The sequence below is a fragment of the Lygodium microphyllum genome, chromosome 22, assembly GCF_053477565.2.
Source record: "Lygodium microphyllum isolate KBCC chromosome 22, Lygodium_microphyllum_v1.1.10, whole genome shotgun sequence".
NCBI classification, from domain to species: Eukaryota; Viridiplantae; Streptophyta; class Polypodiopsida; order Schizaeales; family Lygodiaceae; genus Lygodium; species Lygodium microphyllum.
In genome coordinates this window covers 117,133,772-117,151,954 of record NC_141156.1, presented here as the reverse complement: position 1 = coordinate 117,151,954, position 18,183 = coordinate 117,133,772, and the positions used below count along the sequence as shown (strand labels likewise).

The 18,183-nt window shown below is 40.8% G+C and overlaps 1 protein-coding gene across 1 annotated transcript; it reads left to right on the top strand.

Moving 5' to 3' along the window:
- The first annotated feature begins 528 nt into the window (after nucleotides 1-528).
- LOC148017540 (uncharacterized) lies at nucleotides 529-1,425 on the top strand. Its single transcript, XM_087663104.1, has one exon. It carries the CDS (start codon nucleotides 1,079-1,081, stop codon nucleotides 1,412-1,414), a length of 336 nt encoding a protein of 111 aa, XP_087519230.1. The 5' UTR covers nucleotides 529-1,078; the 3' UTR covers nucleotides 1,415-1,425.
- The last annotated feature ends 16,758 nt before the right edge of the window (nucleotides 1,426-18,183 follow it).

Here is an 18,183-nt window from a genome sequence, read left to right as displayed (position 1 = left end):
TATGAGATCCCATAGACCTCTACCCATAAAAAAATTCTCCATCCTGTAGGACCAAACACTATAGTTGTCTTTGGTCAATTTGTCCCCCATGATCTGAGTGATCTGTGCTATGTCAGACATTATGACTACTACAAATTCAGAAGAAAACAACAATACAATCTGTTCAGAAATGGTATTCAGCAATATGACTGTCATACATGTGTCCAAAAACTATCATATACATCCATCCATGATGCCAACATGTCATACATTCAGTTTCCAGCAAGAACCATCCAAATCGGATTCCACATGATGTCTGTATGACCCAAAATGCATTAAAACATGGGTATAAAGTTGACCACTTTTCTTGCAATTTTTAAATTTCTTTTGGCTCAAGTCTACCAAGTAAGGTATTTGGTTTTTCTTGTAGATTGTGGCATAGTCTGGAGTCCTGGATTGTATCTATGGCACTTGAAGCACACTATCCCTGCACTTGGCACTTCTACAATGGAACACTTCATCCATAATATTCTGCCAACAGCAAGATGTGGACATAGCCTTGCATTTCTTTTCATCAAGACAGCAGCTGGCTTCTTGGTTTTACTATAACCAGTTACAAGATGTCACTCTCTCCTGCTGTGATGAGCACAGAGCAACAAAAACTCTATATTTTCTTAAAAAGGTAATGATTACTGATTATCCCATTAGCTTCTTTAGGCTGTACTCGCAACAAACAGAAACTGGCAAAATACAGGGTTGATCTCCAAAACTGATCATTGCATCATAGGCAAAGATCCTCCTATAGCTAAAATCTGTTGCTCCAGCTGTAACAAAGTTTCTAGCTTGTTCTTGACCACATAAAACTCTTGCTTTATCTGTTACAAAGCTTATAGGCACTCTTGCTTGGTTTGAGATGTTAGAATGAGGATGATGATGACGACGATGACTGTACTGGCTGTAAGAAGAAGGAGGCACTCTCTTTCCTCGTCGTTTGAATCGGTGGCCTAAGAAGCTCTCGCAACAGCAGCAGCTCCTCGCTAGGCTATGGCGGTGGCGTGCCTGGCTTGGGCCCTGCTGTCCTTCCTTCTCCCAGTTGCTCATGCCTTCTACCTCCCGGGAGTCGCCCCGTAGGACTTCAGCAAGGGGGAGTGTTGCTGACCTCGCCTCCGAGCTCGAGCAGCAGAAGCTCCAGGATGACAATGATGACGATGCCCCTGAACTAGATGGGGAAGATGGCGGCCTTGCCAACGGGAAAGGGAAACAGAGTTTCCGTGAGAAGAAAAACAGAAAAGCAATGCAAAAGCTTGGCATGAAACCTGTGTATTGTGTTCGGAGAAGCAAAAAATTGAGGACCTCAGCACTCAATCACAGGCACAGGCTGCTGAATAGTTTAAAGCCCCTGATCTGTCACATGAAATCACGAAATCATCTGTAGCTAAGCTTGAAGATGATGTAGAGGTGGATGAGACCGGTGTTGAGCCTAAGGATATCAAGTTAGTTATGACACATGCTAGAGTATCACGATCTAAAGCAGTGTCTGCTTTGATACCAAATGATAAAACTGCAAGTAGAGGGAGACTAAGATGAAACAAGCACGGATTTTTTTTGGAGCTCAATGTCAACTTGTCCTCCATTATTCTCCAACCATATCTCCAAGATTCCACACACTAAAATGGTATCTTCAAAAAGTAGATACCCCAAACTTAAGGACACTTTACATACAATAATATGATAAGGCTTAGACTATGCCTTAGACTTTGGCTTATTTCTCAACATGGTTGGTACACAATGCACCAAGATGCACGGTGCAATGTAGTGCATTGTGTACATAAGCATGTGTGCTTGCACTATGCATGGCTGTAGTGCACTGCACTACTATTGGACACTACGAGATACCACCTTTTTTTCTCCTTCTATTTGTCTCCCCCTTGCAAAGATGGAGGTAGGTGTCATGTGAAAGGTGTCATGTGAAAGAGAGAGGGAGGAAAGAGGAACCCAATGAGTGCTCAAGTGCATAGTGTTCTAAGGTTATACTAGTGTAGGGTGGTGTTCTACGGTTATACCAATGCATGGTGGTATGCAATGGGTGGTGTATATTGTGCACATATGTATATGCATTGTGCATTGTATATTGTGCACATGTAGGTGTGCATTGTGCACTAAGGGGTGATCATAGATAGCCAAAAGTTAAATGCACCTTAATCAACCGAAGAATATTAGGTATTAATTATAGTCAGACAAATGGATATGACCAAATGTGAATTAGCATCCAACCCTCCGCCCATTAAGATCAAGGCCTCTCCTCTTTTCTCTCCATTCAATGCAGCAGTTTCCACACTTCAATGCTAACATACAATCAAATTTCAATGCTTGGAGGATAGGCATCCATAAATTTGTACCTTACTAGGTATGGTGGAGGCTAATTCTTTTGGCCTTAATTTTTCTAGTGGCTCCTCCTCTTATCAATGATTTGCCCTCTTTCTCAATGGCTTCCTCTATATGGTGGAGAGCGGCCCTTGTTTGTAATAGCTCTTGTATGTTTGTGGTGTAAGGAAAGTTGTTGGTGGTGCAAGGGAGATAGTGTGAGGGAAAAAATGGTGGAAAAGGAGAAGGATTGGGTGATTTAAAGAAGATGGGGGGTGATTAGATTGGTGGTAGTGGTTGTGAGGGTGGAGGTGGAGGTGGAAAACAAGTGGCGGAGGAGATTAAAGGGAGGTATGCTGGTGGTTTTCTATTCTCAGTGACTCTTCAAAATCTAGAGTAATCCACAAGTCTAAAACAAGACTCATACATGCAACAATACACACATGATTATGGCAAATGGGCACTAAACTATTCCTAACCCAATTTTCAGCCCATAGCATAGCAGAGCAAGAGATGGTTATAATGATGATCATGATGTTGATGATGAGAACAACAATCACAATGAAGATGATGATGGTTGTGCTAAGGATGATGATGCTACAAGCTACAATGGGGAAGATTTGACTATCTTGATGTAGTAATAAGGTGGCTCTAGCTGTAGATAAGGAAGAAAATGTTGAAGATGATCATTATACTAGTAACCATGATGAGAATTCTATAGGAAAATTGGACACATATATTGTTGCTACTGTCCATTGAATTGATGCTAATCTCAATGCCGATTAATCCATTCACCCTACACTTAGTCTAATACAGACTACCCTTAGGACATTGTGCAGATGCACCATCCTAGTGTGTACTACATAGTGCAATAGTGCACAACCCATAGTGCATTATGCATGGTGCACACTACATAGGACATGATGCACATGTGCACATAAGTGCACATACATCTCATACCTAAACTACCTAGTACATACCCCTACTCTCACCTCACTATACCCTAGTGCACTACATTATACACTAATACATCCCCTTAGTGCACAATGAACAGTGCATGGTGCACACATGCATACAATGCACAATGTAAATGTATAGTATGTCAAGAATCACATGGTGGGGGGACTTTCTTGAGCTACTATATTAAACATATGCCATATACACAAGAGGAAGCTCACTCAAGAACACAAGAAGAGAAATGGAGGAAAAAATGTTTTCTTACTAGTTTGTTCTTCTTCTTTTACTCATAATACCATGTATACAAAGTATAGATAAGATACAACATAAAGGAAAGTGGCCTACTAAGTCAAATATGTATAACTAACTATATTAATCATCTAGCACTATAACTATACCAGCTGTAGGTAGGCATAAAAACTAAATATAATAAGTGATAAGTCAGTGGCCATGTGAGGATCATAATGACCATTGGCATGCTAAGTATAGATGTGCAGACCCATCTAGCTAGGCGGTCCATTATCAATATCTTCATGTGTTGATCTTGCTACTCAACACTCCCCTCAAGCTCAACTATATCTTTATAACTCCAAGTAAGCTTCAAAATTATTGAAGCTTCTCTACACCCACTGCATTTGTGAAAATGTCAGCTATTTGATTTTGTGTGCTGACGTTGTCGTGACGCTACGCATCCATCACTGCAAACTTGAGGGCGGAGTTTTTCATCATGAATTTGAACTCATTAGTCAGCGGCATTAGGAACTTGTTTTTTGTTGTAAGCGTCTTTTTGTTAGTCGTTTAGTTTAAACTGTCAATTTGAAAATTTGATTGCTTGGGTTCCATCCTAAACTTTTTGTATTCGCTTGCGGTCAAGGGGAACATGTAGATGGAGATCTATGGTTTGTCATGTGATTTATGCATATGTGCACTAGCTAAAATGGAATGAAGGGGGGGGGGGGGGGATAGAAGATGAAACTCAGAAGAGGAAGATGAAGACAACCCCTTGGGCACATTGCAATAATCACCTTCCTCTTCATGTCGAGTTCTGATCCATCCTCGTCAACATCATAAAGAACAAACACATTAATCACATACTATACAAAGTCACATCCACGAGTATGGTCAAGGAATAGTTTGCGATTATCAAATTGGGTGACTATTTTATTTGCATGATGTTTTATGGTCGAGGAATAGTTTGCGATTATCAAATTGGGTGACTATTTTATTTGCATGATGTTTGATTTGAAAGGGTCAACTAGAAGAGCAATACTAGCTAAAACTTACACGAGTGCATCCTCAATAGTAGCACAATAAATGAGGAGAAGGTGATGGGACCAATGATGCACTAACTCTTCACGAAGCAAAAATTGGACTTGCAATGGGCATTGCCGGCATGGAGGGAGCAAGATCGAGTGCATATGTAATAATATTGGATGACAAATTCACAACTAAAAGAAATGTTTCAAAATGTCATCGCAAAGCTTTAGTAAGCAAAGCTAAAGTTAGCTGTGCTTTTTGGGAGAGACTGGTATTTTTGTGATGAGGAGGAAAGAAGCTAGGGAGGACAAAAGATTAAAAAGGCCTTATGCTACTATTGACAGGGAGAGAGGACGAAGACAATGGTGAGGATTGGTATGGTCTGCAAGTTATCAGGCATCAGCATTCCAAAACCAAAGCATCTGCATTATCTCACAACTTTGTAATACTAGCTCTAGATTGCTGTAATCTCTTGATACGATGCCATCTATGCTCACTTCTCTGAATGGCAAAAGAAACCAATGATCCTATGTTTCTTGCACCAATCTGTTCACAAGGCCGTAGGGCAATCTAAAGAAACTAGGCCACATGAGATCATCTGCTGCTGCAATAATAGCCCCTACTAGCAACAGAGTCAGAAGAGGATTAAAATGTACCTCCATGCTTGAACATGCAAACCTGAACATGATGAAGGTGTTAGAGGATAATCGACGTGGTTTGGAACATTGTAAATAGCCAAAAAATTGTTATGGGGACAGTTGCCTATGTAAGAGGTGACGGACTTCATGATCACGGCTTCATGATGATGAGGTTAAGACACTCTTGGATTCATGATTTTTGCATTGGTGCACGTGCTCACAACGAGAGGCAAGGCACTATTCTATGTTTTTATGTGACTGATGATGCACTTCATGAAAGACCAGCTAGCCTACTTCATAGCCCATGATGAAATTGTGTATCGGCTATGGTCAATAGTTTGTCCATTGGTAATATAGCACATATGTTTAACTTGGAGTTCCTCCCATGCAATGTTGAGAAGGATAGTTTTAGCAGGCAAGGAGCATTGGACTAGTTGAATATGCTTGCATACAACAGACCTAGGAAGATTGATGAAGAGGATAGTGCCGCCTGTTTCTTTCTAGATGTGTTGAAGTGGGGAAGAAGATCGGCCCCGGAAGAAGAAAAGAAGTAGATCAGAAAGACAAAGAAGGTGATCAAGAAAATCAATACAATTTTATAGGCTCCATGGACAAGAGCTTATCGCACTCCAATCTGTGAAGCAAAATGTGGAGGCTTTAAAGATACGTTTGCTGAAGATTTATTGGCACTTGTTCTAAGGGTTGATATTGAAAGGACAGGTACAAATCTAGCAGATTTTGGTGATATTGTTGTTGGCAGTGTTCTCCCTCCAAACTCACATCAGCGCTAACGAGTGCTGCATGGCTAATTTTAATGCGGGTTTCCAAGAAATTGTTTCTATTGGAATTGTAAATAGCAATGTTCTTTAGGTTTTCTTCAAGTGCTGAAAGAATTGATGTAAATTCCTACAACCCAAAAGAGTTCAGTAAGAGGAACTCATCTAATAGGAGTATATACTTGGGAAAAGGCCCACAAAGACAACTAAGTCAACTAAGACAAATCATGGGAGCTACCGATTGTTGCCAATAATAGCATCGCTATTGAGACTAGCATCAATATGAAGATGAAGCCTATCATGACAACATTTTTGGATACCTATGACACAAAAGAAAAGCATGGCACCCATGTTTCAAGAGAGATTTGAAAAACTTCTTGATTTTGCCATATGATTATGATATGCCAATGTCATGTAATTGGCCTCTTGCGATGAAAGACTTCGATGAGGGAAGGAGAACAAAGAAGATATGATAGTATTCCTCGCAAGAGTTGTCAAGATTGTGGGAGAGAAGGAAGGAGTCTCACTTGTAGCTTTCTTGCTTGAACAATGGGGGAATACACACACAGGTGGAGGCTGAAAATAGTTTTCCTCTTCTTAGTTGTGTAAGCCAAAAGAACTCTCGTACAAGGATATAGAAGAACCCTATATATGGGTCTCAAACCAAACTCAACTAACTAAGGTGGCATACTAACTGAGCCACGAACTAGAGTAGATAAGGATAGCTATCATGTAGCTATTATTCATGGGCGGTGTACCAACCGCATCTGCAACTGACAAGTCGGTAACATAAATGCACAACGGTCACCCTGGCATATCATGATTGGAGCTCGATATCTCAACACTCCCCCTCGAGCTCAATACCAATTCCTACACACCAAGCAGGTCTCTGAACTTGCGGAGCTTCTCTGCGCCCAATGCCTTCGTAAATATGTCAGCTACCTGATCCTCTATGCTAACATAAACTAGATCAATAAGACCTAGTAAAACCCTCTCCCGCACATAGTGATAATGCACCTCAATGTGCTTTGTTCTAGCATGATAGACTGGGTTATTTTCCATGTATATACTACTCATGTTGTCACAATAAATGACAACTGGCCCATCTGTAGGCTGATGCATATCATAAAGTAGCTTATGCAACCAAGCTACCTCACATGCAGCCATTGCTGCACCCTTGTACTCAGCCTCTGTGCTGGACAAGGCAACTGTAGGCTGTTTCTTGTTGCTCCAAGTGACTGCAACACTCCCAAAAGAGAACACATATCCACTGGTAGATCGTCTATCAGAAATGCTACCAGCCCAATCAGCATCAGTGTATCCATGCAACTGTATCTGAACCCCAGTCTCATAAAATAGTCCATACTGCAATGTGGACTTCACATACCTGAGTATGCGTCTAGCCGCATCCAAATGCGGTTTCCTTGGAGCCTGCATAAACTGACTTACCAATCCAACAGCATAGCTCAAATCTGGCCTGGTAATAGTTATATAAATCAAGCTTCCTACTATGCGTCTGTACATAGTAGGGTCTTCCAGAAGCTCACCTACATCTGCGCTCAGCTTCACATTCTGCTCCAAAGGAACTGAAATAGGCTTACAGCCTATCATCCCATATTTGGACAGCATGTCCAATCCATACTACCTCTGCAAGAGTTGTATCCCACTTGGTGATCTAATCACCTCAATGCCCAAGAAATAATGCAGCTCTCCCAAATCCTTCATCTCAAACTTCTTCTTCAATAGCATTTTCACATGAAGGATATCTTCATCACTGTCACCTGTCATAATCAAATCATCAACATAAATGACAAGTAGCATAATACATTTCTCTGTTTTTCTCACATAAAGTGAGAAATCTGCCTTGGAAATCTGAAAGCTAATAGTGACAAGATATTGTCCTATCTTGTCAGACCATGCTCTAGGTGCTTGCTTCAAGCCATACAAGGCTTTCTTCAACCTGCAAACAAACTCAGGATGAACAACATGCACATAACCTGGTGGCTGCTCCATATAGACCTCTTCTTGCAAATCACCATGCAAGAAGGCATTCTTTACATCCATCTGATGTAAAGACCATCCCTTTGATGCAGCCATAGCAATGACTGCTCTTACGGTTGCCATCCTTGCAACCGGACTGAATGTTTCTTCATAGTCAATGCCATATGTTTGTGCATACCCCTTGACTACTAATCTTGCCTTGTATCTGTTCACAGAACCATCTGCATTGTGCTTCACCTTATAAACCCACTTACATCCAATTGCATTTTTACCTTTAGGCAAAGGTACCAATTCCCATGTAGCATTTGCTTCCAAGGCATCCATTTCTTCATCCATGGCTTTCTCTCATTTTTCTTTTCCCATGGCTTGCTCAAAAGAAGTGGGTTCTGGTTCCTGTATCACTTTGACCATATATGCATAGTGAATGGCTGTAAATCCATCATATTTCAGCCTATCCACAGGATACCTAGCTCTCGTAGACCTGGGCAAAATAGGTTCACTCCCAGGTGCTCTCAAAACATCCCTGGTCTTCCTTACTCCAGGTGTAACAATAGAAGGAATACCCAACTCATCATCAATGCTCTGTTCTGAGCCACTGGATTCACCATCCACATAAGAGTGACCTACATTCACATCAAACATGGACTGATCAACCTTCTCTTTTCCTTTTTGTGATACCTGCATACCACTATCTGCATTGCTTTGAGAAGATTCTCCTGATCTCAATCTGCCTGTCCATGGCAAAGAATGTGAACCACTGCTAGAGGACGCTCTAGGTCCACTAATATTTTGTGACTGCTGCTGTGAATTCTGTGCAGCATTACATTTTGTGCATCTACATCATCAATCAAATTTACTGGTTTATACCAGCTACTCATCTCATCAAAAACAACATCTCTGCTCACTGTAAACTTACGAGTAGAAGGGTTATAGCATCTATACCCTTTTTGCTGCAGAGAGTAACCAATAAAGATGCACTTCTCAGCTTTTGGATCCAACTTGGATCTCAACTCATCTGGCACATGTACATAGTTAATGCAACCAAAAATTTTCAAATGAGAAATATCTGGTTTCCTACCAGTATACCTCTCCTTTGGAGTCATCCCATGTATTGCTGCAGTGGGAGTCCTGTTTATTATGTAGATTGATGTAGCAACTGCCTCAGCCCAATAAAAATCTGGCAGGTCTTTTTCATTGAGCATGGCATGAGATACCTCTCCAATATGCCTGTTTTTTCTTTCTGCAATTCCATTTTGTTGTGGGGTATGACTACATGAATATTGTTGCTTTATGCCATGCTCCTGCAAGAATCTTGCAAACTCATTTGAGAGGTACTCTCCCCCTTCATCTGACCTTAGGCATTTTATTTGTAGGCCTGTTTCTTTTTCAACCATAGCTTTAAGAGTTTTGAAATGCCCAAAAACTTCACTTTTCTTTTTCATAAAATACACCCAAACTTTTCTGCTATAGTCATCAATAAAAGTGACAAAATAATGACAGCCTCCAAGAGATGCAACTTTAGTAGTCCACACATTAGAGTGGATTAATTCCAATGGCTTCTCACTCTCTTGAACATGTCTAGGAAATGGTTTCCTTGCCCGTTTTCCAAATTGGCAGGCTTCACATACCTTATGCATTTCTGCAACCTTGAATTTAGGCAATCCTGCAACAATATTTTGGGCTTGCATTGATTTAAGTCGCTGTACATTAACATGACCAATGCGTTTATACCAGATATCAATATCTGCAACTACACCGGTCCCATGTGCAAACATTGCTGCACTCAATTCAGACATGTCTGTATCCAACGTAAACATTCTGCCCTTCTTCTTTCCTTTTGCTATCAAGCGACCTTTATTTTTCATATCCTCAACAAAGCATCCATGAGGATTAAATTTGACCTGCAAGCCCTGCTCAACCATTTGACCAATAGAAACCAGATTCTTGGTGATATTCAGGACATGAAATACATCGGACATGTATTTCTTTTTCCCATCCTGCATAGACAAAGGAATTTTTCCAATCTGCACAATAGGATGTGCAGTATCATCACCAGTCTCCACAAATCCTGGTTTTTCCATTTTCCTTGCATCCTCCATCCATTCTGCATGACCTGTCATGTGGTTTGATGCACCTGAGTCAACATACCATACATCATTTCTTTCTTTTGCACTTGTCACAGAATTGTTCATGTGCTGCACCATAAACAAATGCTCATTTCTGTCATCACCCTGTCTACTAGAAGATGCATAATTCCCTTGTTGCAGTTTTCCATTCATGATGTCATTCTGCTTTTTATAGCAGTCTTTAGCCATATGACCCATTTTACCACAGTAGTAGCATTCAATATTACTATTTGCATTTTGGCCTCTTTGCCATCCACCACGACCTCTTTGGCTCCCCCTCCCTCTAGAGTTACCACGTCCTCCTCCATAGGACTGGTTTTCTTGAGTTTGCTGCATATTCTGATTTCTACCACGGCCTCCAAATCGGCCTCCTCTACCTCTGCCTCTACCTCTTCCAGCATTTGAGTAGAAGACAGCTTCTTTTGAAGTTCCTCCTGAACAAGATGCACCACCATTTCTCTGCTCCTCAGAAATTTGAAGAGCAATCAACTCCTCAAAATCAGGAAATCTTTCACGGACGGAAATGGATGTTCGAAACTGTGCATAATCCTTTCCTAGACCATTCAAGGTCACTGAGACTAAATCATCATCTTCCACTGGCAACCCAATGGAAGCAAGTGCATCTGCAATCTTCTTCACCTTCATGTGGTAGTCATTGATGCTCATACTTTCTCTTTGCATATTGTGCAACTCTTGCTTGAGCTGCATTTTCCTGGCTTGCGTATTTGTGCTATACATTTTTGACAAAGTATCCTATGCCTCCTTTGGCGTACTTGCATCTTGAATATGCACAATCATAGAGTCTGCAATGTTGATAGATAGCCAGTACATAACTTTCCTGGCTCTCTCATGCCATGCTTTAAATGCCTGCATTTGCTGTTGATTGGGAACATCAGGAAGAACTGGTTCTTCTTCATTTCCTGCAACAAATTTCCAATATCCTTTTCCCATAAGGAAATTCGTCATTCTAAACTTCCATGCTTGGAAGTTGTTCTTGTCAAGCTTTTCAGTGACAATCTGTGAGAGAGAATTAGACGCCATTACAAAATACTGCAAAAAATTCTATCACTGCAAAGAACACAGCTTCAACCTCACAAAGGCAAATCTGCAAAACTGATAAAAGTGGTATTTGACCACACAGTCACTTCCTAGTGACGATTTTGCATCAACAGGCAACAATGATGATTCTGTAACTCCCAATGTCTGTGCGCACAAGCATACGATGCAATTTCTACAGTAACCTTTCACTGACCTGTAGAACAGTGGCTACACAGCATAAAACTGGGCCTTTTCCTGAGTGCGTGCAGAAAACTTTCGCCTCCAAAACAGGCCCCGAAATGGCCTCAAATAAAAAAAATAGGGTCGCCAAGGGCCTTGCAATTTCCGGCTGTGCTACCTGCAAAGATTTGCTCCCAAAACAGAAAATGAAAGCAACACTGCTCCTCTTACCAGAACACCGCGAGCTTGGCTTGCTTTCTTGAGCTCCTTACCACGAACAAGGCTATGATACCATGTCAAGATTGTGGGAGAGAAGGAAGGAGTCTCACTTGTAGCTTTCTTGCTTGCACAACGGGGGAATACACACACAGGTGGAGGCTGAAAACAGTTTTCCTCTTCTTAGTTATGTAAGCCAAAAGAACTCTCGTACAAGGAAATAGAAGAACCCTATATATGGGTCTCAAACCAAACTCAACTAACTAAGGTGGCATACTAACTGAGCCACGAACTAGAGTAGATAAGGATAGCTATCATGTAGCTATTATTCATGGGCGGTGTACCAACCGCATCTGCAACTGACAAGTCGGTGACATAAATGCACAACAGTCACCCTGACATATCACGAGTGGAGCTCGATATCTCAACATAGTTAGATGAATGGTACCCTTTCATCTCAAGCTCTTCTAATGTCTTTTGAACATATCATTTAACTCCACTTTCCCTTCCCTTGACCGTGAGTCTTTTGCAAATATATCTTGACCATACCTTCAATTGATTTGCTTTCATATATGCCTTGTTCTAGCTTCTTCTTCCTTGCTTGAGTTGAGTACTTTTCATAATCCTTTGCTCCCATCTCGCATAGCATCCCTGCACAACGAGCGACTTTTGTGAACTCCCGTGCATATTCCGTGTGACATTTGCTGAACCCGACATGAAAGTATCGCTTCTGATCATCAAGATGGGAGACCCTTTGAATAATCCACCTTCATCATCGACTGTTCCTTCCTTTTTGACAAATGAGATGAAGGCTTCATTACAAACTCTTTCTTCAACCATTATGATGCAAAATCAGCATATGCAATTATCTATGCAACAGCAACAACAATTGCATCAACAATAGTTGGATGACTCTAACTGGGATGCTTTCAAGAAAGTGTTGAAAACTAGAGTTGTAGCAATGGAATGTGTGCACAAGAGGGAGAAGAGAGCAAGAACAAAATCTTGCTTACTAAGTTGCTTAGAGTATAACTTGGGTACACTCTCCCATTGTTGATAGTGACCCATAGGCTATTTATATAGCCTTTGCCAAGCTAGGGTTAGGGTTTCCCCTGCCCCTAGGGCTATTCACACTCATCTACCCTTATACTCCCTTGCTTATAGTGGGTTCCCATGCCTGTCTTCTAACACCCCCCCTCAATGCCCGGGTGGCATTGGATTACAAAGCATGTAAGAGGTTCCCCCCCTTCTTGTGATGCCTTTATAAATCAGGCTTACAAGGTTGTTTTAGGTAGATGATTTAAAGATTCAAAATAGTCGATCTTCAGATGGATTGGAGGCATAGTTGGCCACCAATTCTTTGGGTATATCAGGAGTGTTGGGGCATTTACTAGTGATATGCCCTGTCTTCTTGCATTTGTTACATTTCATCTTCTCGGGATACTTCTTCCAACAGTTGTTTACAAGATGTCCTTTTTTCTTACAGAAAGAACATCTAGTGAGAGCTGTATGAACCAATACTTGATCACGGGAATTTGAAGTTGCCTGACTGTTGCTTCTTTCTTTGTGGTTCCTCTTTTCTTCATCCAAACAGGATTGAATGGTACTTGCCAATGTAGGATCTGGAATGTTGGTGAGAGTGGTTACAAGAGTAGGAAACACTTGTTTTACAGCTTTTAGGAGAATAGCAATAGCATCTTCTTTATGTATTGGAGCTTGTACAGAGGCAAGCTGTGCCATAAGTCCCTTCATATGAGAGATGAATTTTTCCAAATCTTCTCTTGATCGATATTCCAAGCTAAAGAATTCAATTTTAAGGAAGATTTTAGTATTTTTGCCAGTGGCTCCATAGAGCTTTTCAAGCTCATCCCATTTTTCTTTAGCAGTGTTTAGTTGATCAACATGATGAATCAAGGATTCATCTAAGTGTAACATTATGATTGCTTGAGCATGTTGGTCATCCTCTATATCAACTAGATTTGCAGAGTTTACAGCTCTATTGCCTTGAATGAGACGCCAATACCCTCTCTCCATCATTTTGTATTTTATAAGTACCTGCCATGGAAATCTTTGCCATCAAACTTTCGAATTTGAGGACGAACATCAGCATATGTTGTGGTCATTGGGAAGGTCTTACCACTTGTTAGGACAAGGGCAGTGTCTAGTCCCTTACAAACTTTCCACTGAATGCGGAAGCAAATCAGACAATTTGAAATCAAAGTTGCAATGAAGAGAAAGGCTGAAAATCATATAAATGTAATATTTCAAAGTATGACTATGGTGGTCCTTTCTTATGTGCACACTTCTTCCGAGGTTTAATAGTCTTTTTAGGTTTTAATGAAGTAAACCTAGACTTGACTTCAAGCTCCTCCTTATGGTATGGCTTAGTGGATGAAGCTTGTGTTGGACAATGTTGGTCTATGATCTCAATGCTTGTTGCTGATGATTTCGAGGAGAGTACAATGACACTCATGCTTTTGATTTCATTGACCAGTGTACTTGAAACAAAGTCACTCACGGTATGCAACACACTTCTAGTGTATGATGGTCTATGTGTTAATTGTACACATAACCTTACAACAATATACGAAGAGGAATAAAAAACTCACTAGATTTTAGTGAATGCCAAGCAAGCAAATGATTCGATGATTCATGATTAGTGTTTAGAAACACTATTGTCAAGCTTAGTGAAGTGCTTAAATGAAACCCGGTTGGAAGTCGGCTTCCCAATGCACTTAGTGATGTCCATTAAGCATGCCCAAGAGCTTTTGAATCTAGAATAGGCTTCAGAGACTATGCTTCAGTGATTAGAATCACTGTTAATGAAGCTCAGAGTGAAAAAATGACAAAATGTCAAGCTTAGAGCTTGTTGGCTATGGCTGCCACAAAATACACAGTTAGGGTGTGGCAGAGATCTCTCTCTATGGGAGCAATTTCCAGGAACCCTTGTAGATGAGGTTAGCCCAGTAGGGGGCTATCAAAGCCCCAAGATAGCTGCTGGGATCACGTCGCATGTTGCATGCACAGCAGTACGGATTTCGTGCTGTCAGAAAACTGCGCCTGTTTCTGGGAACCATGCAATGCCGGGCTCAGACGTGGACAATCTTGGGGGTAGACCTGACAAGGAGTTGCGACCTAATGTGGGGAAGAGATCTCCAGAAGAAAGCACAAGCTAATATGGCCTCCTTTGTCCTCCCCAAGTCCTCCAATGGAGATAGGTTGCAGGCAGCTATGGAGGAAAGAAGGATAAGATGAAAGAGGTAAAGGCTCATGTGCACTTAGTGATAGCTGAGGCTGAGGGAAGCTGAGGAGATCAGAGATTGGCTCTAATACCATGTTGAAAACCAGAGTTGCAGCATTGGAATGTGTGCACAAGAGGGAGAAGAGAGCTCAAAGTACAAGAATAAAATCTTGCTTACTAAGTTGCTTAGAGTACAACTTGGGTACACTCTCCCACTATTGATAGTGACCCATAGCCTGTTTATATAGCCTTTGCCAAGCTAGGGTTAGGGTTTCCCCTGCCCCTAGGTCTATTCACACTCATTTGCCCTTATATTCCCTTGCTTATAGTGGGTTCCTATGCCTGTCTTCTAATAGAAAGTGCTCAAAGATGAATATTTTCTAGAGGATTACGGTATTGCTACGTGAAAGATATTCAGAGAGTGGGTTTATCGACCCAACAAAGGACTTGTTGCTTCTGAATTGTTGTGAGAGTTTGAAGAGCGATACAACCAGTTGGATGCATTAGAGCAAAGAGCTCTAAACTCAGAGAAAATGGAGTTATTCTTACAGGTAGCTGATCCTACACTTTAGGATGAGCTGGGAGACCTACTCAAGGACCGTACGCAGTCAATGGGATTGAAGATGGATTGGCACGACGTTGTCAATGTAGTTTCTACACTGAATGAAGAGGCAAAGATGGAAGGCTCACTTGCATAATGGGATGCAATCACCACCAGCGATGTCTTCTCCTACCATGAATTCTCTTACTTCTCCTATTGCACCATCCACTAGTTTTCCTATTCATTATGAAAAAAATAAACTCATAAATAGGCTCTTAAAAATAATATAGTCTAAGATGTGGACCTTTTGGATTGTCCAATAGGAAGGCTAGATGTTGACATCCATGGAGGGTGAATCTTCTCTCTCCAAATCTTGGGTTTTTTAATTTAAAAAAGGGGTGGTGGGGGTTTAAAAAAAAGGGAGAATGAATAGCACACACAATTTGAGTTTCTCTCACCTCGTATTTCCCACTTTTTTTGGAGAATTTCCAATTTCGGTTTTTTTCTCTCACAAAATCAGTTTGATCCAAAAGTTGAGCAACCTACCACTTTCCCTCTCTTCTCTATATACTGGTGAATTCTCGTCTCCATTGAAGCTTCCTAGCGAAAGTAATTAGGGTTTTGAGCGTTCTGCTTACCTTGAACTTTCTTCTCCATGCAGCTCCAGATTTTGGACAAAACACAAGTGCCCATCTCTCTTTACATTTTCTCTTGTTTGTTATTTTTTCAATAGGTTTTGATGTCGTTTCTTACTGTTATTGTTGTTTTATTATAGAGGTTGTTTTGGGAAGGAGACAGAGGTGCTCATCTCTCTCTCTCTCTCTCTCTCTCTCTCTCTCTCTCTCTCTCTCTCTCTCTCTCTCTCTCTCTCTCTCTCTCTCTCTCTCTCTCTCTCTCTCTCTCTCTCTCTCTCATTTCTTTCCCCCTCTCTCTATGTGTTGTTTCTCTTTTATGTTGTGTTTTCAATAGAATTCAAAGCATTGGAAGGGTAAAATTTTAGCTCTCAGACAAAGGAATGTTGATTCTCACCTTGTAACACAGGCATTTGCACAACATGTATTCATGCAAAAACAAATACATATTGCACCCATTGTGCCCTTTCAACAAAACATTGCAAATAGTAAGTATTTGCAACTCATTGAGAATGAGAAATTTCAAGATATCTATGTAACTACTTGTCTCCTATTTATAGAAGTATACTCTTCGGATTGCTATGAGTGGCAAAAATGTCAAGATTTCTTTTAAGTGTTACCGCCTTGAAATTGGTAGATTGCTCTTTGAGGGGTGTATAGCTAAGCAGCTCGTATAGGACCTTGGCTTTTTCTATGAATCCAAATACATATTGCCCAAGATGGGTCAAGAATATGGAACCCTTGAGTCTATGCACATATCAAATCTCAATAACATAGAATTGCCATTGTGTAGTAGCGACATTTTGCACATGTGTAGCACAAAAATTTTAGCAGACATATTTAACTCTATGAAGCCAAGCACTGGCTCAAAGAATGTATATGTAATAAAGCATAAATGCCTTAGTCTAGGGTAAGTATAAAAGGTGGAGGTGTAGCATGTGAAGCATCTTTTTGCAAATTTACAAACATTACATGTTTGAGGTCTCAACCTCCCACCATCTAAGAGGGTGAATACTCTTGGCCACCATAGCTTGGGGTACATACCTTGCTATAGCCACTCATCATTTGATTCTCAATCAACATTGGTAATACCATTTCATGCCTAGCCACCTTGGCTATGGTTCCTTGGCATTTTGTGTTCATTTCTTGTATTTTTAGTTTAATGGCTTGCTATGGGAATTAGCTTCTTTACATTGGTATCAGAGCATGGACTTTGATCCATGAGAAGAGTTATTTTCATGGTAAATTTGGCTACAGTTTAGGCACAAAGTAACTGGAGGACAAGAATTAGTCACATGATTTAATTCAGTTAAAAACCATGGCTAGTTAAGGTCTTTGCAATAAACCATGACTAAATTTGATGGTCTTGAAGAATATCTGAAGAAAAAATGGTGGATTCATGGTCATTTTGGTGGTACATGGTCAATTTTAGGCCGTTTTGAAGGATCATGGACTTAACTGAAGCCTAAGCAGGGTTTGGAGAGGTTAAACCATGGTTACTTTTTGGAACAAGCTTCTCTTTCCTCTTTCCAAGCTTGTTGCTGAAAACTGCCATGGAGATCTTTGCTCATTTCTCTTAGCCATGATCATCTTTCTTCAAGCCACATATTGGAGATGATTCTTGATGCCCTGAGCAACAAATGGACTACCTATTTGATGGATCTTCAGCAAGATAGTCACCATGTGATGCAGGAGAAGCTCCAAGACAGTTTGTGCTAATTTTCAACCTCATGTTGATCATCTTGATCAGCTCACTTCCTCATTCTAAAGCTATGCCCTCTCTTCTATGGTCAAATGTAGACCTAACCTGAAGTATTAGGCATCTCTTGCTTGATCTTTCACTCTCCTTCAGCCCTGCAGCTTCCTTCACAACCCTAGCTATGCCTGAAAGTGGACAACATGAAGGATTCTTCAATTTCTTGAATATTTGGCCTCTTCTTGGCTCCTACTAGCTTCCTAATAGCAAAAGCTGTAAAAATTACACGGCGTAGCAAACAGAATCTGAGAAAGAGATAGAGATAGAGAGTACACAATAGATAAGAGGAGAATTAGAAAATTTCTTTAGCTCCAAACAACCAATACAGAGATGGCTTTGTCCACATGTGCGCTTCCACAGTGAAGCTTAGATGGCGATCTAGACAGAAGATAGGTGAAGAGCTTAAGGCTAGTTGGAATAACTCTGACTGGGTGAAAGATAGATGATCGATGGTTGTGAAGGGGTTTAGCTTTTATAGCCT

Excerpts from the sequence above, each read along its gene's own strand:
- LOC148017540 (XM_087663104.1), top strand. The coding sequence starts at position 1,079 with ATGCCTTCTACCTCCCGGGAGTCGCCCCGTAGGACTTCAGCAAGGGGG.